Source organism: Pteropus vampyrus, unplaced genomic scaffold (assembly GCF_000151845.1).
Source record: "Pteropus vampyrus isolate Shadow unplaced genomic scaffold, Pvam_2.0 Scaffold36, whole genome shotgun sequence".
NCBI classification, from domain to species: domain Eukaryota; kingdom Metazoa; phylum Chordata; class Mammalia; order Chiroptera; family Pteropodidae; genus Pteropus; species Pteropus vampyrus.
Genome location: NW_011888817.1, coordinates 6823394 through 6847696, shown reverse-complemented (window position 1 = coordinate 6847696; position 24303 = coordinate 6823394). Strand labels below are relative to the sequence as shown.

The 24303-nt window shown below is 47.7% G+C and overlaps 1 protein-coding gene across 1 annotated transcript in view; it reads right to left on the bottom strand.

Moving 5' to 3' along the window:
• OPRD1 (opioid receptor delta 1) overlaps positions 1-16814 on the bottom strand; it is a 30362-nt gene extending 13548 nt beyond the window's left edge. The window contains exon 1 of the mRNA XM_011357761.1: positions 16588-16814. Coding sequence (XP_011356063.1) covers positions 16588-16814 — 227 coding nt within the window. The remainder of the gene's footprint in view (positions 1-16587) is intronic.
• Positions 16815-24303: the final 7489 nt, after the last annotated feature.

The following is a 24303-nucleotide window of genomic DNA, read 5'->3' as shown; positions in this document are numbered from 1 at the left end:
TGGATCATTTATCCAAAGTAGCTAATTTGTTTTCAACTAAGCTTAGGGGAATTTTTTTTCCATTTATGAAGAACAGCCCATGTGGGTCAAAGTCAGTGCAAGAGACCTAAACACAAAAACAATAACAGCAGCAGCAACAAGGTAAAAGCACCAACCCTCAGTCCTATTGACCTTATGGCACCCGAGGAACCAAATCGAATAAAATGGCTTCAGCCTAGATCCAAACTCAGTTGGTCTCAAACAGCATGGATCATTGGAGTATTTAGATTTAATTTTATTCTCAAATGCTTTTCGAGATCTCAAAAGTAACAGATGCTCACTATAAAATGTTCAAACAATACAGAATCATTTAATAAAGAAAGTTTAAAAACTGCCATTAATATTACAGACCATCGTTACAGATAACATGCAAACATGCACCCTGTTTTATATAAATGGGATATTCCTCTAATACTGTTATATAACCTGTTTCTTTCTCTCAGAAATATGCTGTGACCATCTTTCTATAACCGTAGATACAAATTAATACAATTCTTGGTGACTGATTGTTATTTTAGTCCAGAGGTCAACAAACTTTTTTCTATAAAGAGCCAATGAGTAAATATTTAAGACTCTGTAGGCCACATGAGGTCTTTTTTGCGCAGTCTTCTTTAGCTTTTTTTAAAAATCTTTTTAAAAAACAACCCTTTAAAAGTATAAAAAGCATTTTTAGCTCAAGGATCATACAAAAACAGACTGCAGGCTGGATCTAGTCTCATTTACAGATACTAAAGCCTCCGAATACAGTTACCTAATAAATCCCCTATGGAAAGATATATAGGTTGTTACCGCTTTTTTTATTATAAATAATACTGTTATAAACATCTTCATGCACACAGCTATCTGATGGCCTCCCAAGGAAAAACGCCTAGAATCTCAGAGCTAGAAGGAAACTTCACAGTGAGGACATTCCCTCTATGGCACTCCAATCAAATGGCTATGCGGTTCCTGCTTGAGTATGTCTGGAAACAGTGAACTCACCACCTGTAGGCACAATCCATTCCACTGGTGGGACAACTCACAGGGTAGGTAAGTTCTTTCTCTCTCTCTCTTTTTTTTTTTTTTTTGAGCTGAAGACTGCCTCCTTCTCACCTGGCACTATTTTTCCTGGTTCTGCTCATGGAACCACCACAGAATCTAAACCTAACCCTTCTCCCATCCATGTGTTGAAAAATGGAGATATTAACAGTCCATACCTCATCCAGCTGTGGTCAGACCTGAGTTAACACATGTAAGTGCTTGGTACATGTTAGCTGCTATGGCTGGTTGTTAGCTGCCTTCTTAGTACTGTGTGGCCATGCTTGGAGCCCCAGTCTTGGTTTGTCCTCATATATTCATAAATGTGATTGATTATCTGAGTAAAGATGACACACTCTGTTAGGTTAATGGAAGTCCTAAGATGATGATGCAGATAAATCACGCCACAGGCACAGAGGTGATGCTCAGGCCTGGCCTTCTCCCAACTCTCCAAGCAAGTAAGTGAGGACAAATTCATTTTCTGTGAGATCTATAACCTCAAATCCACTAATGCAGACATATACGCCAGCCAGCACGGCTGGCCTCTGGCCTCTGTTTCTGCCCCATGTCTGACTGCGGCCACCGTACATAGCCGGATGTGGTTTTCAGTGTTTCTTACCTCACTGGCATCATTGCTGATAGGACAGCAGCTTACACTGCACCCCCTGTCACACATGCCCCCAGATTGGCCTCCCCAGCTCACAACTTTGTTCACCTCCTTCTACTTCTAAATCACTCCAGAAATACCCTGCTCCCTGCACCTCCACATCGTGGGCCAGGGACTCAGCAGATACTGTCACCAACAAGGCTTTAATAACTATAGTGGGTTGAATGTGGTCCCAAAAAAGACATGTCCACATTCCAACCCCTAGTACCTGTTGAATGTGGCCTTATTTTGGAAAAGGGTCTTTACAGATGTGATTAAGTTAAGGATCTCCAGATGAGATCTTCCTGGATTATCTGGGTGGGTCCTAACTTCAATGACAAGTGTCCTTGTAAGAAACACACAGAGAGAAGAGGAGACAGCCATGTGAGGACAGAAGCAGAGATCAGAGTAATGCAGTCACGAGCCAAGGACTGCCTGGAGCTACCAGAAGCTAGAAGAGGTAGGAAGGATTCTCCCCCAGAGCCTTCAGAGGCAGTGTCGCCCTGCTGACAGTTTTTGGACTTCTGGCCTCCAGAACTGTAAGAGAACTCATTTCTGTTGCTCTACGCCATCAAGTTTGTGGTAATGTGTTAGGGCAGCCTGTAACACAGTAAAGGTGCCACCAAGGGAGAAGCACCAATGTTGACACCAGACACACCTAGATTTAAGCCCCCGCTCTGCCTCTAACTGTATGACCTTGGGCAAGTTCTAACTTCTCAGTTTGCTTCTCTGTGAACTGCATATACTGATGCTACCTCCTGAGGGTGTGGTATCAAATTAGTTCCTGCCTATGATGTCCCTAGCACACTGCCTGGCACACTCATAACAGAGCAGCTTCTCTTCTTGTTCAGAAAAGGAAAATGGACCAGAATGATACCTTCTGAGCTGCTCCAGAAGTCCCAGTCTCCTGACTCTTTCCCTTGCCCTTGTCACCTGCCACCATTGCGGTGGGACACAGAGCCCTGCACTGGAACTTCAGCACTGGAAGAGGCTCTGTTCTGTAACCCGGAATTCAAAACTCCCACTTTACAGATGGGGAAACTGAAGCCTGGAGAGGGAAAGATGTAGGCACAAGGTTACATAGAGTACCAGTTCTCCTGACTTCTGGAAGGCCAAGTTCTTCCTACTTCTCCAAGCTGCTCTTCTAAGATCTAAGCCTCAGATGAAGGTTCAAGGTGGCTAAGGCCAAAGAGAAAGGGGAGCTCCCATCCAAGTCTTTGGAATTCCTGACGAGGCCCTGGGCTCTTAATAGATGTCTACATCCTAGGTCCCATGTCCAATGATTAACCAAAGTAAGTTAGGTCCATGGATAGAACCATCCCCATCACTGTCATCACCTTCACCACCATCTCCATCATAGCAGCCACACTGGCTCAGTGCTTACACATATTCTGTTGAATTCTACCATGACATTTCATAGACGATCTCGTTTCATCACTCCAACAACCCTATGAAATTGCTACTATTATCATCCTCATACCGAAGAGGAAAGTGAGCCTCGGAGAGTGTACTGGGTTGAATAGGTGCCCTCCAAACTGATGTCTCCCCTGAACCTGGCGTTATCTGGAAATAAGGTCTTTGCAGATGTAATTCATTAAGATGAGGTCATACTAGATTAGAGTAGACCCTAAATTCAATGTGGCTGATGTCCTTATAAAAGGATATAGAGAAACAGAGGGAACGTGGCCATGTTAAACAGAAGCAAAAACTGGAGTGACACAGCTGTAAGCCCAAGCCCAAGGGAGGGTGGCCAGCGAGCACCAGAAGCTTGGCAAGGAAGGCTCCTTCCCTAGAATCTTCAGAGGGAACATGGCCCTGCTTGATTTCAGACTTCTAGTCTCCTGAACTATGAAGAATACATTTCTGTTACTTTAGACCATTCGGTTTACAGTGATTTGTTACAGCAACCCTAGGAAACTAGTACAGAGGGGTAAACTGTCTTGCCAGCCATGACCTAAAACATAGAAGCAAAGTCCATTAAAATTGCAGCACATCCCAGCTCTCCCAACAAAAGGCGTTTTTCGTCAGGACTAGAGAATATCAGCACTGAATGGAAATATGGCTTGTGAGAATATTTACTGTGCATTTACTAAGTGCCAGTTGCCCCGCTAAGTAAGTGCCACATGTGTGTTTGTTATCTCACTGAATCTGTACAACCACCACAGGAGGTGAGCATCATCATCCCCATTTTACAGGTGAGGAATGTTCAGGCTCGGAGGGGTGAAAGGGCTCACCAAGAGTCAGGCAGCAAGGAGTAGCAGGGCTTGGGCTGGGACTCAGGTCCCTCTGTCTCCAGAACCCACACTCTTGACCTCTACTACATCTTCTTCCTGTATGTCAAGTTCAATCTGTTTGTTTTACAAATGAGGAAACCAAGGCACAAGCAAAGCAGTGATCACAAAGGCTCTGCCCACTCTGGGGAACAAACAGCTCAAATAAAGCAACTGCCAGCCAGTCTGGGTCCAGCTGGCACTTCCCTTATTTGCAGACAAGGGGCAGTTGCTCTTCCCACAGGCTGCCTGGGCAGCAAGGGCTGCAATCTGCGTCCCTGCCCACCATTTAACAGGAGTGGCGAGTGGCCAGAAATTAATTAACTGTCTCAGTTTAGGTAGGCAAAGCTTAAGGAAAGAAAGTGGTTATATATAATGAGGCCCAGTGAGTGTGTCACAGGAGAAGATTAAGGGCTAGAGTATAGAAATACAGGGCCCCTGAGTTGACCGTTGAGTGGGGAGACTGTCCAGGTCAGCAATAAATAGGAAAGACTCCTTGTTCAGTTCGTTTCAAGAACCACAACATGCTCATGGAAGCCAGGGAATAGAAGCTCGTCTCCATCACCCTCACTCTGCTTCTGGCTTAAGAACAGCAGGACCAGGAGATGCAGCAGTCAGATGCCACAGAGACCCCAAGAAAGCAGAGTTCCCTCAACTGTGGCTTGTCAACCTATGGGTCTCTGGAAATAGGGCATGTCCCTCTTATAAACACCTACTGACGTGCCACCTGAGTGTCGGCCCCCTAGGCTGAGGCTCCAGCTATGAACAAAGGATACTCATCTGCTCATCTGGGGAAAGAAAGATGAGCAATCACATGTTTGAAAATAAATGTTTGTGGTCCCCGCTCCGATGGGGGCCACATAAGGCACTGTGGGAACACAGAGGAGGGACGTAGTAGAAGGCCCCCTAGAGGAAAGATTTCTTAAGCTAAGAAGTATGGGGTTACTCTAGAGAGAAAAGAGGCTGAGGTCTCTGCACATTTTATGTCCCTCTTGTCTAGTAGTTGGGGGCTTTTTATTGTAGATCCCAACTCCACAGAGGGGATCTCATTAACAAAGTGCCAACTAGATGTTTAAGAAATACTTAGTGATGGCTCCTTAGGGCCAGAGATTGAGCTAGGAAACAGGATAGAAGATGAATGGAACATAGTTGCTGCCCTCCAGGAGCAGCTAGTGTAAAAGAGAAGGCAAACGATTACACTGTAATTTAACAAACTGTTTCATGACTATCTATTTTTGTGTGTGTCTTCCCTCTAAGTGACAGGATCTGGACAAAGGCGTTTGATGTGCATCATTGCATTTAATCCTTGAATAAATGACTGTGGTAAGCATCATCACAGCATTTGGCAGATGAGGAGATGAGCCTGGAGAGGCAGAGAAACTTGCCCAAGGTCACATGACCCATAGATTGTAGTACTAGGACTCAAGCCCAGGTCTATCTGTCCCTGTGATGGTTAGTTTTATGTGTCAACTTGGCTTGGCTATAGTACCCAGTTATTTAATCAAACACTAATCTAGGTGTTGCTGTGAAGGTATTTTGTACATGTAGTTAACATCTACAATCAGTTGACTTTAGGTAAAGGAGAGTAATTTTGATAATGAGGATTGGCCTTAAGAACTAAACTAAACCATTATAAACCAAACACATGTGCCAGCCCACCCTACAGATTTCAGACCTGTGTAGCCAGACCCCACAATCACATAAGCCAATTCCTTGAAACATATCTTGCTGGCTCTTTTTCTCTGGTAGGACCATGACTGATACAGACCTGAAAACCCATGCTCTAGGCTAAGGATGGTGCCAGAAGCCACACAGTCTCCTGATCCAGAAAAGGGCAATGACAGCCACCACCACGTTGGGTTGTTGCAGGGGTCAAATATGGTAAGAGGCAGCCTGATAAAGCAGAGAGAGGGCAAACACTCATTGATGTTGGTGTCCTTGGGTGAAAGTCTTACATCTCTGAGCCTCAGTTTCTTCATTTGTAAAGCAGGCACATGAAATTCTTCCTGCCTCCTGGAAGTGTTGCTGAAATTAGTGAGATTTTTGCATGGAAGGTCTTTTATGCGAGGTCTTGTAATACTACCAAAGCACATGCTCATTTTTGCCATCATTGTAATTGATGTGTTCTTGATTATTTTGAGTTCTTACCATCGCCAAGTAAATGTTCCACTCCTATAATTCCATGTAAAAATATTCCCTCCAAGTTTATCATTTGCAATGACCCTCTACAGATGCTACAGTTTGCCAAACCTGTCCCCACCCCCAAGGCACACTCTTTGAGGACAATGGGCAAAGCAGGCCCTGTACATAGTGCTTCACATCCATTCTCTCCTTTGACTCACGTGCAGCCTGGGAGGTGCGTATCAGTTCAAATCCATTTTGTTCACAGAAGGAAACTGTGATCCAAAGAGAAGAGGTGCTCACCCAGGAGTGCAGAGGGGACAGAACCAAGACTCAAAGTCATACGTTCTGAAAAGCCCAGGTTTCCCACCTCCAGGCCTTTGGCCAGGCTGTGTGTTATGTATTATATCTCCTTCTACCTGACATATGACAGAGTTTCACTTTTGTTTTATTTATTAACAATTTATTATTTTAATAACTCTACAAATCAGTCTACCCTGCTCCATGGCCTCTCCTAATCCCTAGTTATATGAAAAAGTCATTTTTTCACAGTTGGAATCAGAAGGTATCATGAGTTCAACTTTCTTCACAGATATCACTTCATGGACATTTTGCATATGGGGGCTCTGAGAGACAAGGGGCCCTCGGTTCAAAGGCTAACTGCCATTTACCAACTGTGGCCCTCAGTGGTAAGTGAATTATCATCTCTGAGCCTCGGTGTCCTCATCTGCCAAATGGAGAGAGATGTGGTACCAACCTCACAGTTAGGAGAATTAAATGAGATAATATATGAGGTGCTTGGCACAGAGCTGGCTACCACTCGAGCTGGTGCTATGAGATAATATATGAGGTGCATGGCACAGAGCTGGCTACCTTTTAGCACTCGAGAAAGGTCAGGAGTTCTAATTTTGATATAAAGTCCTACGGAATCAACATGACATGCTTTGCTGTTGAGCCCTCTCTCATCTAGGGTGACAAGGCCTGAGCAGGTGGATGGAGTGTCTTGTGGCTAACCGCTCCTCCCAGCAGGACAGCCCCCTGGCCATGCGCAGGGCTCCATTTCCTTCCTCCAGGAAGGAATGGAAAATCACCAGATTTAGGGCATTTCCTAGCGATTCAGGAGGATGAGTTTTTGTAACCAAGGGAAACAGATTATCTCCATCTGTCCTGCAGGAAAATCTGAGCTGGCCAGGAGAAGCAGTTTTTATCCCTTGGCCTAATCTCTGTCCCTGGTGCCCAAGTGCTGGACAACCAGCCAAAAGGCATCATTATCACCATTAACTACCTGTTAGGGCCAGGCCCTACACTAAGGCCATATATCCTCTCCCTAAACCTTTGACCACACTATTCACTCTGCCTAAAACACTTCCAGCAACAGGCCTCTGCTTAGTTGCCCTCTCCTCCCCAGCCTCCCCATATACGTCTGTAGCCCCATCAGGCTCTCTCTCTATGCCTGTTTTAGTTGACTTCATTGCCTATAGCCTTGTCCTCACATGTATTTATTTGTTGTCTATCATTTCCCCTATGAGAATGTCAGCTCCATGAGGACAGGGACTGTGGCTTGACATTGTTGCATGTCCTGCCCCTGGAACTGTGCCTGATACTTAGGAGGAGCTGCTGAATGTATGTTTACCTGAGATGTAGGTGTTTTACTATCATCCCCATTTCACAAGTGAGAGAACGGGCTCAATGAGGTGAGCACAAGATTGAACAGCCAGCAAGAAGCAGGCCAGATTGAACCCCAGCCTCTCTGCCTCTGAAGGATGAGGCTGTTTCGCCAGCTGCTGGCCCTGCCCCAGGGAATTTGGTGTTCTTTGGGACCAGTTAGGTGTTGTCAGTGGCCCCCAGGCTGGACTGCCCTGTACAGGAATCCATTTCTTATGCTCCCAGGTACTATTTCCAGTCACCCTTTGGCTCATCCTTAGCCCAGGTAATTTCAAGCATGGAAAGAGATACAAAAAGAGGGGGCAGGGGATTAGGGAAAACAACTTCCAGTCCTGACTCAGTCATTAACTCAAAAGACATGGAACCCTTCCAGGCCTTGGTTTCCTCATTTGTAGGTTAGAGGGACTGAACTTGACATACAAGATGGCAGAAAACAAAACAATCATTAAGCGTATGGCTCTGAAATCAGAATGACCCAATTTCAACCTGACTCTGGGACTTGGAGCATATTATATCACTTCTCTGAGCCTCACCTTTCCTCATCTATAAAATGGGGGCAACAGCAGTCATCTCATATGGGTATGTGAGGATTAAATAGCATACTATATACACATCTCTAAGCAGAGTTCCTGGAGCAAAATAAGTGTTCAATAAGAAAATCACTATCCATGATTCAAAATTCTATGCCTTGATGGCAAAGTTACTTCTGCAGGGAGGGGAGTGAGGCTGTTTGTACCTCTCTCTGTATTGTGTTTATAGATTGGGGCTTTTGGACCTCATAGCACTTTGAAGTCTGAGTTCTTTTCACTTATCAAGAAAGACTCGGAAAGCTACAAAAGAAAAGATTCTTTCTACACACACCCACTCCGGCCAGAGACAAAGCTGCTGATTTCTGCAGCTGCACTGGGAGCTATAAATCAACAGAAGACAACCCAGATGCCCCATCCCACCCTATATCCCCCAGCTGGTAATGGGGCTGCTGCAGCCTCCATGACGGTAACTTGTTTATTTAAGCCAGGCTTTCTGCTCCATCCTGCGATTATCTTTCTTCCTGGGTTTGTTATGACATTTTGAGTAGTCAATTAGATTTAAAGGTCCCAGGACACTGAGCTTAATAAAATCATGCCTTGCCCTTGCACGGCCACCTTCCTCTTAAAGACCAGGCATCATCTGCCAGGAAGGGGACAAGAGGAATTTGACATCACAGCATCTAAGAAGCATTCTTCAAATCTCAGCCATGATGGAAGAGGAGACTGAAATTATGTTCGCCTTATCTTTTTTCCACTCAAATCTGCATTGCCAAATCTCCACCCAGGGGTCATCCAGTGTCCTCTTACATACATACCTGCAGTGATGGGAAGCTCCCTATATCACACAGCAGGCCGTACCTTCTTGGAGAGCTTTGACAATTGAAAAATTCCTTATAGAAATAGTATGAGATGTGCATAAACATAAGTGTTCAAGAATGTTCACAAATACATTATTTAGATTGGCATAATATTGGAAATAACATAAGTCCCCCCAAATAGAACACATTCGTATAATGCAGCCATCAAAAAAATCACATTTTCGAAGAATGTTTGATAACATGAGAAATGCACTCATGACATAGTGATAAATAAAAAGGCAGCTTATAAAATATTATATATAATGTGACCATTATTTCAATATAGTGTGATCCTGATGTCGTTAAAACCCACAGAGACAGGGAGGCAAAAAAAAAAAAAAAAAAAAAAAAGAGAGAGCGATGGGAAGGAAATATACCAAAATGACAAAGCTTTTCTCTGAAGTAACTACTGTGTTACCTTTAAAGTAAAATAATATTTCTAATATTGAGCTGATAAAGTTTCCCTTTAGTATCCATTCAATAATTCCTTGGGACCCCATAAATGTCAATCGAATGAATGAGAAGCAAGTCTTATTGCTCTTCTAAATAGACATAGTAATAGAAAATGTTCATTGAATAAGAAATGCCTGGTTCTGTGCTGAAGTCCCTCACATCATGCCTCATGAACTTCTTATAACCACCCTATATGGGTTTACTGCTACTCCCATTTCACAGATGAGAAAACTGAGGCTCAGGGAGGTTGTATATATATTGTCCAAGCTCACTTGCTTAGTAAATGGCACAGCTGAGATGTGATTACAGGTCAGTCTGGCTCCAATGTTCAGGCTCTCAACTGCCACTACCCCACGTAGAGGCCTCAGAGGTTTGCAGATGGCACTCTGCCCTGTTCCTCCCTTCTCTAAATAGACATCCCCAGCTCTCGCCCCCACTCCTCATGTGTCTCATGAACAGCAGTGGCAGCGTGGAAGTGGAGTGCCTTTGGAATCAGAAAGATCTGGGTTTGCACCTGTCTGGCTGTGAGAGGCACCTGCTCCCTCATCTATAAATAAGAATCTGCAGCCCCCGTTGCAGGGTTCTTGTGTGGCTTGGAGAAACTTCTGGCGCATGGCAGCACCTCATGAGAGGCTCTTCAGTGCTCTTTGTCAGGGGTCCCCAACTCCCGGGTCCTGGACCGGTACTGGTCCATGGCCTGTTAGGAACCAGGTCGCACAGTAGGAGATGAGTGGCGGGCCAGAGAGTGAAGCTGCATCTGTATTTGCAGCCATTCCCTAGCACAAGCATCACCACCTCAGCTCCACCTCAGATCGTCAGGCTTTAGATTCTCATAGGAGCACCGGTGCCTGATATCAAAAAGGTCGGGGACCGCTGCCCTATGTGACTCCTCTGGATCTAACCCATTGTGTCTGAGTCACACACACTCCCTAGGGAATGAACAGAGGCCTAGGAAGTGCTGGCTCTGGCGCAAGGCCAGGAGGCACAGCAGGACTTACAACACTTCATTCTGAAAGGGAACAACTAAGGCCAGGGTTTCGGTGACTTGTCCAAGGTCACACAGCTCTCTTCCATCACCCTGAGCTGGCTTCTTTGGTTTCTCCACATTAAGGCCCTCTCCATCCAATCTACGTCACTCCCACCCACACCAAATTCATCCTCTTGAACACTATACTGGACAGATTGCTCCAAAGATTTTTTTCCCCATGGCCTGTGACCCAAAGCTCCCTTACCAGGAAACCTGAGAACCTGTCCAGCCTCAGGTCCCACTGTCCAGACTTGAAACAGGAGCTTCACGATGACCTCTGGCCCCTAACACAGCCATGCCCGCTGTCTTCCTCCTCAATCCTCCTTCCTCCCTCCCCACCAGAACGAATCTCTCCAATTACCTGAGACTGGTCCATGGAGTTTCTCTCATTTTTGCGCCTCGTCGGGAATTTTGGAAGGCAGAGACTACAGTAGGTGTATTCATCAGACTCTAGAGCCTGGCCAAAGCTCAGCGCAAAGCAGGCAACTTGACAACCACTGTGAGGAGGACACCTGCTTGCAGGGCCTTTCCTGCTTTTGTTCCTACAGCATCTCCACCTTCACAGCCACCCAGCCCTGGCACTCTCAGCTCAGCCACAGTGAATTTTCCTGCCCTCTATAGCTCTTGATCATCCACTGAACCTTTCTTTGCTCATGCTGTTCCCTCTGCCTGGAATGTTCCACCCCATCTCTCATAGCCAACTGCTGCTCCCCTTCACAACGAAGCACAGATGTCACATCCTCTGACTGGGTCAGGAGCCCCACCCCCCACCCCCAGACTCCCACAGCTCTGGGAAGCTGCATTTGTCCCTGGAGCTGTAACTAACCAGAGGGTCCTAAGGGGCATGGCTGTGTTAGGGGCCAGAGGCCATGCTGAGGCTTAAGCTACGAGTCTGGGCAATGGGAGAGGAGGCTGGGTGGGCCTGGCGGGGTCAGTATCAGCAAATGCTTGTTGAGTGAGTAAATGTGCAGACAGTGCAGGAAGCGGGAAAGGGCCCAAGGTGAAAAATGCAGACAATCAGACCTCACAGCCACCAGCTTTGCTTGCCTGGAGCAACTGCAAAGGTGCTGGTTAATCGCAGGGCCTGGCCCATACTGGGGGCCTACTATGTGCCAGCTGCTGTGCCTTTCACATGCATAATCTCATTAATCTTCCCAATAATCTACAATGATTACCCCAGTTTTACAAAGGCAGAAATGAGGCTCAGGGAAGTTAGGCTTTTTGCCCAGGATGTGGCTGAGCTGGGATTGAGACCAAGCACTACCTGAACCCCAGCTGTGACCTTTACCACTGTACTGTGTCACCTCACGGGGATCTCTCCTGGTCTAAGGCCCCTGGGTTCATGGATCCCAACCTGGACCACAAGAGAGGGGAGGGGGATAAAAGGCAAGGGGTTTATGCTGGGCCTCCAAATTCAAGACAGAGACTCAGAGCTCCCCATCCTGCAAAGCTTAAGCCTGAGCACCTACCTCAGCAACCCCTGGCACTTCGGTAATAGACAGAGGGGACAACCAGAACCTCTCATTCACCTGTCACAACCTGCCCTAGCCCATGCTGCTTGGCCCAACCTCCCCTCCTTGTTCTGTGCTACAGTCACTTGGGAAAATGATGCTTTACCAACATCGTCTTATCTAATCTTTAGAACAAAGGTGCCTGTGAGGCAGCTACTGTGATCTACATTTAACAAATAAAGAAAGTGAGTTGCAGAGTGGCCTAAAGATCTTAGTAGATGGCAGAGCCAGCATTTGATACAAGGAAAAAAGTCAGAAGAGACATGGCTCTGAGGCAGAAAAGCACGCAACCTGAAAGAGTCAAGAGGAGCAGGAGGGCAGGTTGGCATGGAGTGGAGGTGGTAGGAGATATGTCAGGGTGCAAACCTGCTGAAACCAGGACCAGGAGGAGGTGGACCCGGGGGCGGGCAAACCAGCAAGTTTTGGGCCATGTAAAGGAAAGATAGGGTCACTGGTCAGAGAAAGGGGCTCCTGCTAAGCTCTCCACACTCCACCCTGCCCAGGGGGCTACCAGTGGGAACTCTGAGATGCCAGCCCAGTTCAGGGCACTGACTCCATCCAGAAAAAGGAGTTGTCTAGCATCTGCTCTGAGGACCCACAGAGTCACCATGCCAACCAAACTCACACCACAGGACTAGGGAGTGATGCTTTGCTTGGGGACCAGATGTCCCAAAAAATCCTGCTCGCACTTCACGGAAGCTTTAGGAACCACAGGCTCTTTGCTAAGAATGCAATTCCCAGAGGCCCCTCGGGTACATCCAGAAAGACAAGTGGACCTCTCAAGTGGGTTCGTGAAGTGGGGTGAGGCCTAGGACATGGGGGAGGGAGGAATGGAGACTGCTTCGTAATGTAGGATTCTGAGATTCTTGTGTTCTTTTTTTTCAGCCCCTCCTCCATGTCAGTTTTCCCATCAGAGGCTCTTCCCTCAGCTTTTTACTGGGTTACCCCCTCCTCATCCTTCAGCTCTTCAGAGGCCTTCTCTGAACTCCCTGCCCAGGTGAGACCCTCCTTCCATCATGGGTTCCCAAGCCCCCATGTACCTTCCAGAGCCCTCAGCACAGCTACAAATTTAAGCCTGTTGGATGACTAGCTAATGAATGTCTATGTCTCCCACCAGGCCCTAAGCTCCATGAGGGCAGGGGCACCGTATTTATTTTCCTCACCATTTCCTCATCTCAGCTTTTAGCACAGGGCATCCTTAGAATTTCCTTAAATGAGTTCATTTTTTTCATTCCTTCCCACAGAGAACCTTCCTGTCCTCAAAGGGCTTGAAAGGCTCAGATACAACACATTATTTCATTTAATCCTTACCACAACCCGGGATGCATTGTTGTCATTCCCACTTTACAGGAGAAGAAATGAGTTTCAGAGGTGAAGTTGCTAGCCCAAATACATTGCAAGCAAGTGGTTTTAAACACAGGATTTGAACTTAGATATGTCTGGCTTCAGAGCCCCAGCTCCGCCACTATGCCACCTGCTATCCTTCTCCGAGGGTCCTCTGGATCTTCCCTTGCAAACCTTCCCCCGCCCCTCACACTGCCTAAACTCAAGACTGGCAGGCAGAATTCATTCATTCATTCATTCATTCATTCAATGAATCAACTGACTCTTATTGGTTGTGCCAGGCCCTGCACAGGGTGTCAGAGAACCAGATAGAGCAGAGGCTTTTCTCTGTCTTGGGCTCCCCTCTCCCCAGGAAACTTTGCCAGCAGAAGCTGAGCCCCAGACAGTCACCCTGTCTCTAGTTTTCCTTTCAGTGGGAAAGGACTAAGTGCCAGCCCCCCTCGTTCCCCTTCCCCCAAGGACAGCAGCCTAAAATACAAGGGCCAGATAATGTGTAGGACTACAGTCCTTTTGCCTCCATCATTCTCTGAGGATTCTAGGACAAGAGAAGGGACAGGATTCTGCCCCCTCCTTCCGTACAATTCTCTGTCCCCTATCTCAGGCAGCTCCAGAAATGTTCTGGACTTGGAGTCACAAGACCAGGATTCCAGCTCCAGGTCGAGGCCAGCTGTGAGACCTTAGAACAAGTCGCCCTGCCTTTCTCTGAACCACAGATTCCTTATCTGTAAAATGGGGGTGGTAATGATGAGGATTCTAATGCCTACCCCATAGGGTGGTAGGGGAAGATTAAATCATTCAGACTCAGAGATAGAGTTATCACATAGATAGATGGTTGGCCCAGGAAATACCTCATCGGTGTGGGGACCTATGGATGTCAGTTACACTGCTGGCAAGATGCATTGATAATGTGATTCCAGGAAGGTTGGTTGGGAGCTCCCCTAGCAGGCTGAGCCAGGGGCCTTCCCTGAGTGAACCCTCGGAAGTGAAAGGCTCTCCCCTGGCTCAATGGTAGTTGGGGAGCTGTGTTCATCAGCACACCAGACAGAGGCCCCGGGGAAGAGGCTGGAAATGGGAATGAATACATTGACAGCCAGCTTTCCCCAGACTAGAGCGCTAAAGGCTCCCCTAGAGTATATAGTGCCAGGAACTTGGAACTCTCAGAATCATAGCTACTCTCAGGCCCATCTTAGGACAAGTGCCTCCCTCACTCTCCCTTTTTAATAAACACTAGATTCTGAAGGATCTGGAAAATTCCTCTCCTTCATCACACAGACATCTTCCATTTACTGGGTCTAAGCACCAGGCCAGCTGCATGATATATGCTCTTTCATCGACACCTCGCAGAAATCCTGTAGAAGGCCCTATTATTACCCCATTCGATAGAAGAAGAAAGTGAGACTGAGTGACTTACCCAAGTCACAGAGCCAGTTGGTGGCAAAGCTGGGATTATTACCTACACAGGGTGGCCTGACTCTAAAGCCTATGCCACCCCTGAAGGCAAAGAGGGAGGATCGCTGACAAAAATGCAAAGAGAAGATCGATCCTGCCTGTGCCTGGGGGGATTTTCCCACTGGAGCTGGTGATGTGTCACTGAAAACACAGGACATTCTTGTGTCCTCCACTCTTCCTGGGGGAGCAAAGATCCCCTAGAGATCATCGATGTCAAAGCCCCCTCAACACCCACACACCCCATCCAATACTGTGCTCCAATGCACTATACTCTGCCCTGCAGAAACCCAGACTTTGGAATTCATACTTCCCAGTCAAAGAGATTGTGTGGCTATCTTTCAGACAGGGAAACTGAGGCAGGTGGGGGAGCAGGGGGAATGGCGCCCCCACTCTGATAGGCATCAATGACTGGGCTGAGACCACATTCATATCTACAAACTCTGAGTCCAAAATCTGCACTCTGCCCTGCCTGGTGGCACCACAGCCCAGAGAGGTTTAGGGCTCTGCCCTCAATCAACCAGCATGAAGGATCCATTTCCAACTAACAGCAAATACCAGGATAGGAGTTATTATAAGGATAGGAGTTTCCTTTTAATCCTTTTGCCCATGTCTGAATTGGTTCAACTGGGTCAGGGGGCTGCTTCTGGGGCAAGATGATGATGTTTTAGACTCTCTGAGATGGTCCACAGGTACAAAGAGAGCCTTACTTCTTGGGGTAAAAGCACAAACTCTGGCCCAAACTAACCACTGCTGCCTTTGGCAGAAAAAAAAGGACTGTTAGAGGAGAGGAGGAGGAAATGGGAAGAGCACTTAGGAGAAGGATCTGAGGCCTTTCTTAATCCCATCCAGAGCTCTGGGTCAAATGGCCACTGGGGACAGGAGCAGAGAACTGACTGGCTGACGCTCAGCTGTTGCCCACTGTACCCAGGAACCACAGGCTTTCTCCATGGCAAATGCACACACAGGTGTACAAATGCAAGTGTCCAGGGCTACTCTGGGTGCTCCCCTCCCTCTAGGGTTTCTGAGGTTTACAAGGAAACAACACGGTCACACTGTCATGTTCTCATACAGAGAGAATCACAAGCTGACAGTGTGGAACACACACACACCAACACAGGGACCCCAACGGATGATCGCCAAATGTGAGTTAGTAAGTGCCCCCACAGCATGGTGCAGACACACACACACACTCTCCTGTCCCCCACCTCATAGACAGCCCACACACACAGCTGTCTCCAAAGAGGCCTATGGTACTTCAGGCACCTCTGCCTACCCTTGCAAGGTTTCAGCGGTCCAAACACACAATGCGTTTGTACTGCCACAAACACAGAATCACCCACTCACAAACTGTGACAGACACGCAAACTGTTGCCAAACTGTCCCACATAGCCTGATGCAGAAGCAAGAAGATGCAACAGATGATCAAATGTTATTTAGTTACACACACACACACACACACACACACACACGCACACACACACGGAGATACAAATTCCAGTGACCTCTCAATAGAAGTGGTCTCCCCTCTGGGCTCTATGCGCCCCCTGCAGGAAGTATGGAGGCCCTTGGAGTCAGGGGTCCGAGGTAAGGGTCCCAAGTCCGTGGCATCTCCGTCACCCCGGGACCAGACCCATGGCGCCAGCCTGCAGCAGACTCACCGGACGATGCCGAACATGACAAGTATGTTGCCCAGCAGCCCCACGGCGCACACCGCCGAGTAGAGCGCGGTGATGGCGATGGCCAGGGCGAGGGACGAGGCGCTGCGGGCGCCTGGCGGCCCCGACGCATTGGCGCCCGCGCTGGGGAAAGCACTGGGGAAGGCGTCCGAAGCTGTGGCAAGGATCAAGGGCTGCAGCTCGGCATCCGTGGAGGAGACCGGCTCCATGGCGTCCCGGCGGCCGGCGCCGCGTCCCTCTGCACCGTGCGCCCTGGGCGCAGAGACCTAGGGCGAGAGGCGCGCCAAGGGCGGAAGCCGCGGCCCCGACGCCTCCGGCTGCAGCTCCCTACCGCTCCGCTGCTCCTGCACCTCCTGCGTCTGCCTGGTCGCTGGCACCCGCCTTGCACCCAAACGCCCGCCCGCCGGCTCTCTGCGCCCAGAGTGCTCTGAACCTGGAGCCGCTGCGGGCTCCTCGGACGCGCCCGCTGCGCGCACCACGTGGCCCGGAGGCGGTCGCCGGTCTGTGCCCGCGACCAGGGGCGGGCGCTGCACCACTGACTTGGAGCTGGGCCGAGGAGGCTTCCCGTTCCCTCCCTAGAGATGCTCCGCGAGCTCGGGTGTACCCCACCCCTGCTGGGACTCAAACCCAAGCACACCCTTTGCTGCTTTGGAGTCAGAAGGACCTGGATGTCAATTCTTCCTCTCTCCCCTGCACTAACGAACAATGAGTGACCTTGAGCAAGTCACTTAATCTCTCTCAACTTCATTATCCTTATCTGTAAAATGAAGATAATCATCATGCCACCCCCCTCAGAGGGATCTTGGAGAGATTAAGATGATGCGAGTAAAGAACTTAGCTCAGCCACACAGTAAGTGCTCCATAAATAACCGTTATTATTCATTTTTGCACCCCATTCATTCACTCAACAAATTTTTATTTTGGGGTGCCGAGTATAAGAGCCGGGTACTATTGAGGATCCGCAGGTGCACAAAATCATTTGCAGCACCCGCGTCCTGGGGCTTACAGCCCAGTGGAGGAGACACCAATCCTAAGATCGCACTAATGAAAATATAGTTACAATTTGAAGAAAGTAAAGGAAAGCAAGGCTTTCCTGTGGCACAAAACCCAGAGGTCATGCCAGCTTCCCTGAGGAAATGACACTTAAAGTAAGATGTGAAGTTTAGGGAGAAACTAAGGGAAGAAACCAGGAAAGCCGTTCCGGACAAAGGAACAACATGTCCTCACCTGCAAAGACTCTGTGGTCAGAGGGACTAAATGGAGGCCAGGGAGAGGAGAAGGCAGGAAGCCAGTGTGGGGAGAATGAGATAAAGTGGTGGGCAGAGTCTCAAAGACCGCCTTAAAGACCGCCTTAAAGATCGCCTTAAAGATCACTCTGGCTGCTGTAGGAACAGGTGGAAGGGGGACATGGCCCTCACTCTCTCCCTGACTTGACCGACCCAGATCCAGAGCCATACTCCTTCTTGGGGGTCCTGTCCTTCTCAGAACATTCTCTCTGCAACCATCACTCTGTTCCAGGCACTATGATAAGCGCTTTATCTATGCATCAACACTTTGGAGTAGATTCTATTATTAATGTCCCCATTTTACAGCTGAGAAGACTAGGATAGGCACTAAATTATCCCATATTGCAATTACTTCAATCTGAGCTTGTTTTCTCCTTGGGGAAAATAGCCCTGATTGACCCCTGCACCCAGTAGAGGGCTGGGGTCACAATGAGTGCTCAGGAAATACTAAAGGTAAATGACTAAAGGCCCCAAGGGGGAATGGAATGAAACTACACTGAGGTTCCCAAGCTCCAGGCTCTGGAGTGATGGTCTTGGCCCTGAGAATGGCTGAGCAAGGACCTCTCGCTCATAACACTCTCTAGCTTGAGTCATCCACCTACACGCAAGGCTAACCTTTTCTCAAAAAGAACAAAGCCAGATTCCCAAGTTCACCTTCCTCCCATTCTCTTGGCCCTTCCCAGCTGCTGTCCAAGCCTCTCCACCAGCTACAGTAGACTCCTCACCCCTAGGCTTTCTCACTCAACCATCTGAGGACTCATCAGATAGGTGATTTTTGCTCTGTGGTCACATGTGCTGCCAAAATTCTTTCCCCATCTCAAAGGGCCTTGTACTCAGAAAATTTTCTAGTGCCAGGGGAAAGAAATTAGGGCAGGGAAGGGGAGAGCTACTTTATTGGAGCTCTGGGCTCCTCTCTAATCCTTCAATGAGCCAAATTTTTCCTACCTCAGGACATTTGCACAGTCTATTTCTTTCATTTGGAAGGCTCAGCCATTTTCCCAGGCTAAGTACTATTCATCCTTCAAGTTTCAACTTAACCATCACTTCACTGACTGCCCATCCACTGCCCACCAACTAGACAAGGTCCTCTTGTTAGCTGTTCTTGTGGCATCATTTACCACTTCTTTACAGAAATTTCCCACATATTTATTTATGTAGTCATTAGATGTTAGTACAGTCCCCGGCACTCAATGAGTGATTGGATAGGAAACTCAATTCCATCTTTAGTGAGCTCCCATTTCAGTGAAGGAGACAGAGCAGACATAGCTTAATACAGACCTAGGAATTCTTCTAAGCAACTAAAACCCTTTGGATAAACTCTGCAATTACATCTTACTTGGAACTAAAATATTAGATCCCAGATCCACATCCACCCTTGGCTTTTGGCTATCACCAGGCAAGTCTACCCTCACCTCCTGGCATTGCTTTTGGGCCCCTCCCAGTCTGGTCCCAACCAGGGTTTATTGTTGTCCTCTTCCAACTCCGTCTCCTCTCCCAACCTCAATCGCATGCTCAAGCCAAACTGGGCTAAAGAGAACATTTAAAAATTGCATGATATTTTTGGGGGGCTCTCTTGGGGACAGAAATGCATGATATTTTGGGGGGCTCTCTTGGGGACAGAAATGCTATGGTGGAAAGTTATAGCTACGGTGGAAGCGAAAGGCAGAAAAAAAAGTTTCCTCCACTTCTCCGAGCCTTAGTTTTCTCATCGATAAGGTAGAGAGGTGCAGGATTGGGTGAGGATCTGGTGAAACAACAAACGCTCTGCCAACTGAGAAAGGCTACCTGAGAAGGCGTTATTAAACCATGAGGATGAGTAAGACCATTTCTCTCTTAAAGGAGCTCACGATCAAGAAGCTGTGAAAGATACTTAAATGACCAAGTACTTCAGCAAAATACTGTAATTGCTAAGAAAATATACATGCAGTTACGGACTGCCCCTTCTAAGAGTTTGGTTACTGTCTCTGCTCTCTCATGTGAAGGCACAAGAAGTCAGCAGTCTGCAACCCCCACCAGATCCCAACAAACTGGCACCCTGATCTTGGTCTTCCAGTCTCTAGAACTATGAGAAATAATTTCTGTTGTTTATAAGTCACTCGGTCTATGGTACTTTGTTATAGCAGCCCAAACTGACTAATGCGCAAGCCAAGCACATGTGAATTGCCCCTACTGAGGACACTGGAAGAACAAGGGAAATTTAAAAGGCATCAAAAGAGGTTTCCCCAATGGCTTCTCAAAGTGAGTACTTTGAAGAGGTCAGCTCTTACTTGGATGTGAGCATTATAGTCTATCTTTAAAAGGCCGTCTCATTTCTTGGTCACAACTCATAAAAGATCTCGTTGGCTATCATCTGTAGAGAACTTGCTATGTGCCAGGCACTGGGTCAAGTACTTTGTGGATTATCTTCTTTAATCCTCAGGAGCCCTAAAGGTATGAGGTCCTACTATTATTATTCCACTTTGCAGAGGTTAAGTTACCTGCCCAAGCCACAACTGGGTGCCAAGCCAGGTCTGCGCAACTCCAAAAGCCAGTCTCCTGACTACCACACTGCGTTGCCTCTCAGAACAGACTAGAAAGTCACTCGCATACAACACAAGAATTTATGGCTCCTGCCTCTGCTTGGCAGAGTTTTCCCTCGAGTCCATCTCTGCTCATAGTGGAGCACAGAGTGGACATAGCCCTCCACACCTGGGTTAAGTATTGGTTGGACTCTGCTTGGGGCTTGTCCCCATCCTTAACTTCAGGAAAAAAAACAAACAAACATAAATGCATGGGAAATCCTGAGCTAATTGAGGGCATCAGAAAGTGTCAGCAGTGGAGAAAAAAAAAAATCACAGAAGGAGTCAGAGCAGAAAGGAACTCCCTGGGGAAGCTATTAGCAATTTAGTACGTGGGAATGTGGCTCCCACCTGCCAAAGAGATATCAGCCTGATGGAAAATACAGCAACTCCGACTCCTCCAAGTGAGTGAGAAGCTCCCCTGGGTTGCCTTTCAGTCTGGCTCCATCTGCAAGCCCCAGGAGGGGGAGGACCTTAACAATAACCATAAAATAATAACCACTTGCATTTGCAGAGTACTTTTGACTTTTTGAAGCACTTTCAGACTGATGACTTCATCTTAACACCATCTGGATACAAGAGGAGGTCAGGTTCCATTATCTTCATTTTATAGCTAGGAAGATAGACATCTAGAGAGCCTGAGCGAGATCCCCAAGGATACACAGCAAATCGGGGAAAGAAATAGGGTTGATACCATCCATCTAGTTGCTCAAGCCAGAAACCTGAGAGTCATTCTGGACTCCCCTCTCTTTCCCCCTAATCCCTCACCTCTAACCAATCACCAAGTCCTGTCTGTTCTTCCTAGATAGCCCATGGATTCCGCCATTGTTCTATATTTTACTGCGGTCTTCCAGTTGGGTGCACCACCATTTCTTGCTGAAATGACTGAAATAGTCCTGAAATGATTTCCCAGCACCCAGGCTTGCTGCCTTCAACTTCAAGCAATAACATGGCTGCAGGATGCTCCACACTTTCACCTCTCTCTAACTTGCTACCTAGCCTCTTGTTGTACCATCTTCCCCTTCACATGCTGTGTTCTAGCCAAAATAAAATGCTTATAAGTCTCCAAACAATCGGCTTCTTTCACCTGTGGGTTAATCTAAGTGGTTAAAAGGAGGACTTTAGGTGTCACACTGATTGGATTTGAAATCCAAGCTCAGCCACTTACTGGTTGCATGACTTTTGCACGTTTCATAAAATGAGGACAACAGAAATACCTGTTTTACAGCATCTGCCATATAGGCAGTGTTCAGCATGTGCTCGTGATTACTATGATGATGGTTCCTCTGCCTAGAACATGCTAGTGCAGCTCCCTGGCCCCTTCATTACCGAACCCACTCCTATGCCCCCATCACAGCTCGGCTGAGATGTCGCTTCCTTCCCTGCTCCCCCAGATCAGTTTATATCACACATTGTCTGTTCCCTTGGGGTGCGTCTCCCTCCAGGAAGCATAGTCAGGTCCTGGGTTCCTAGAAAACCATCCCTCCCCGATACTGCTGGGGAGACTGGATCTGTCAGGAGGAGGAGAGAACAGAGTTGAAAAAGGGAGGGTGGCCATGGCAGGAGAGAGTCAGACTCCCTGAGAAGGGGAGGCCAAAGGAGGTTGTAGGGTCCTTAAGTAAAGATTTTTATGGGTAATAAGAGCCAGGAGATTTTCTGCAACAAGTTCAGGGTCAAGGGAGCAGAAATAGAGTCTCCCTCTTTCAAATGGACCCCTGGGGCTTGACAAAAGCATCTCAGAGGTGACCTTGATGAACCAAATGTGAAATACCTTTGCCCATGTTTCTTGGATCATGCAAACCTCAGGGAGAAGGACTCACCCCAGCCCCACCCTCTGGTGGCTGACACTGGATATTCCCACAACCCTGGTGGATGGAGACAGGGGCAGAGTTCATTTTATTTATTAATTTTTAAATTATTTTTGCACCTGAGTGTCATGGAGGAAATGCATACACCTGTTAGAGGAACCATCATGAGGCCCAGACCAGGCATCAACCAAAGACAGATGAAAAACACCCTCTTCAGAAAAAGAAAGGTGAATTGGAGAAACTGATGCTGCAAAGCCTCAATTTCCTCACCTATTAAGAGGAAATGATAATAATACATATTTTATAGGATTATGAAAGAGATAAATGAGGTTATTCAGAGTTCGTTGCAGTGCCTGATGCATTGGAAAAATTTGATATGCTTTGTCTTAGCTGGTACTATTGTTGCAATAACCATGTTTATATCAACCTTCCTTCCTTGATCTTACAAGGCAAAGTGATCCCAGATTTAGATGGATCCATCCCTGGGATTTAGCCTATGTTGGGTACAAGTACCGAATAGTGTGCTAGGTCCTGCCTGGAGTTAATTCATAAGGACTAAATTGCAAGATTTGTTTGTTCAGAGTGGAGGATGATAAAGGGAGGGATTAGAAGAGACTTGAAACATGAGTGAGCAGTGGCGGGGAAGGGAGTGTCTGGGAGGAGAGTGTGAGACAGGCTCAGAGTCCTCCAGTACTAGCTAGATCTGCATGAATAGAGGCTTATGTGCCGCAGGCAGAAAGCCCAAGGCCTCTGAGGCATGGGCCCCAGCAGTCCAGTTGACCAAGTGTGACCCAGTGGGAAGAAGGGCCTTCTCCAGACCTCTACTCCAAGAACAGTGCACAGGGCCTCCCCCTCCTGCCTCTTGGGGTGCAGTGCACAAACAACGTGATGGCGGAAGTAAACACACTCTATCTCCTGTTTTTCAATCAAGCTGTCATTTTCCCTAGACAAAAGTCAGTTCTTACCTGTCTTTTCCCTACTTTTCTGCTCATTTCCTTCAGCTTCCCATCCCATCCCAAACTTCTCCCCCCACATTTGGAGTTCCCATTCCCTCCACTGGAATCCCTGATGCCACCCACTCCTATCCTCCTCCTTTATTCTCAATAATTACTCTCTGGAGCATCGCAGCTGTCCATCTCTCTTCTCCACACTCTAATGCTGAGAGTATTTAAAATTGCTTTCAGTTGACCTTGTCAGATGGGTAGAGTCTTCATCTTCCAAGGTATAGTCCCCCTGCCCCCACTCATCCCTGTCCTCCCCAGCCTGTCCCCACAAAGCCTGGGCAGGACCTTGAACAAGAGGTGGACAATGGGGAGCCAGACTGAGTGCCGACAGCCCCAGTCCTCATGGAAAGTTCATGCCTTCAGAGGCATCTCTCCCTCTCCCACAAAGGGCCCTCAGGCCTAGGGCCCTGGCCTCCTGGGTGGGCGCCAGGGCCCTTCTGGTGGCAAGGCAGGGTGGTGTGGCAAAAGAAACACAGCTTTAGGCGACCAGGAATAGCATTCTGTCACCAGATGCAGAGTTGCAGGCCTAGAAAAAAGCTTAGGCATCATCTCCTTTTGTTTGCAGAAAAAGATGCTGAGGTCCAGAGTGGTAAAGGAACTTACAGCAAGTTAGTAGCAGAATCAAGACCAGAACCCACCTGAACCTTGTAAAATGTACTTTCCCCACATTGGGCAGGGTGACCTTGGACAACTGCACCTTGTCACATGCCAGGCACTTTGAGAAGCACTTTTATGTGATTTGAGGTAATCCTTCACATAACTCTTCCAGGGAAGAAGTGTCATGATCCCCAGTTTACAGATGAAGAATCCAGGACTCAGAACTGTTCAGGAGCTTGCCCAACATCACGAAGGTGCTGGATTGAAAGCCAGGTCTCCTTGACTCAAGAGACCCTCCTGGCCAAGGCACAAAACCTCTTTGTCGAACACTAAGTACCCTGAGCCTCAGTTTTCTCACCTGTGAAATGGAGAAACTGGGCTCCATGGCCCCAAGACCCACCTGTGAGGCATTGGAAGGAATTTCAAGGAGAGGCAGGCTGTTTGC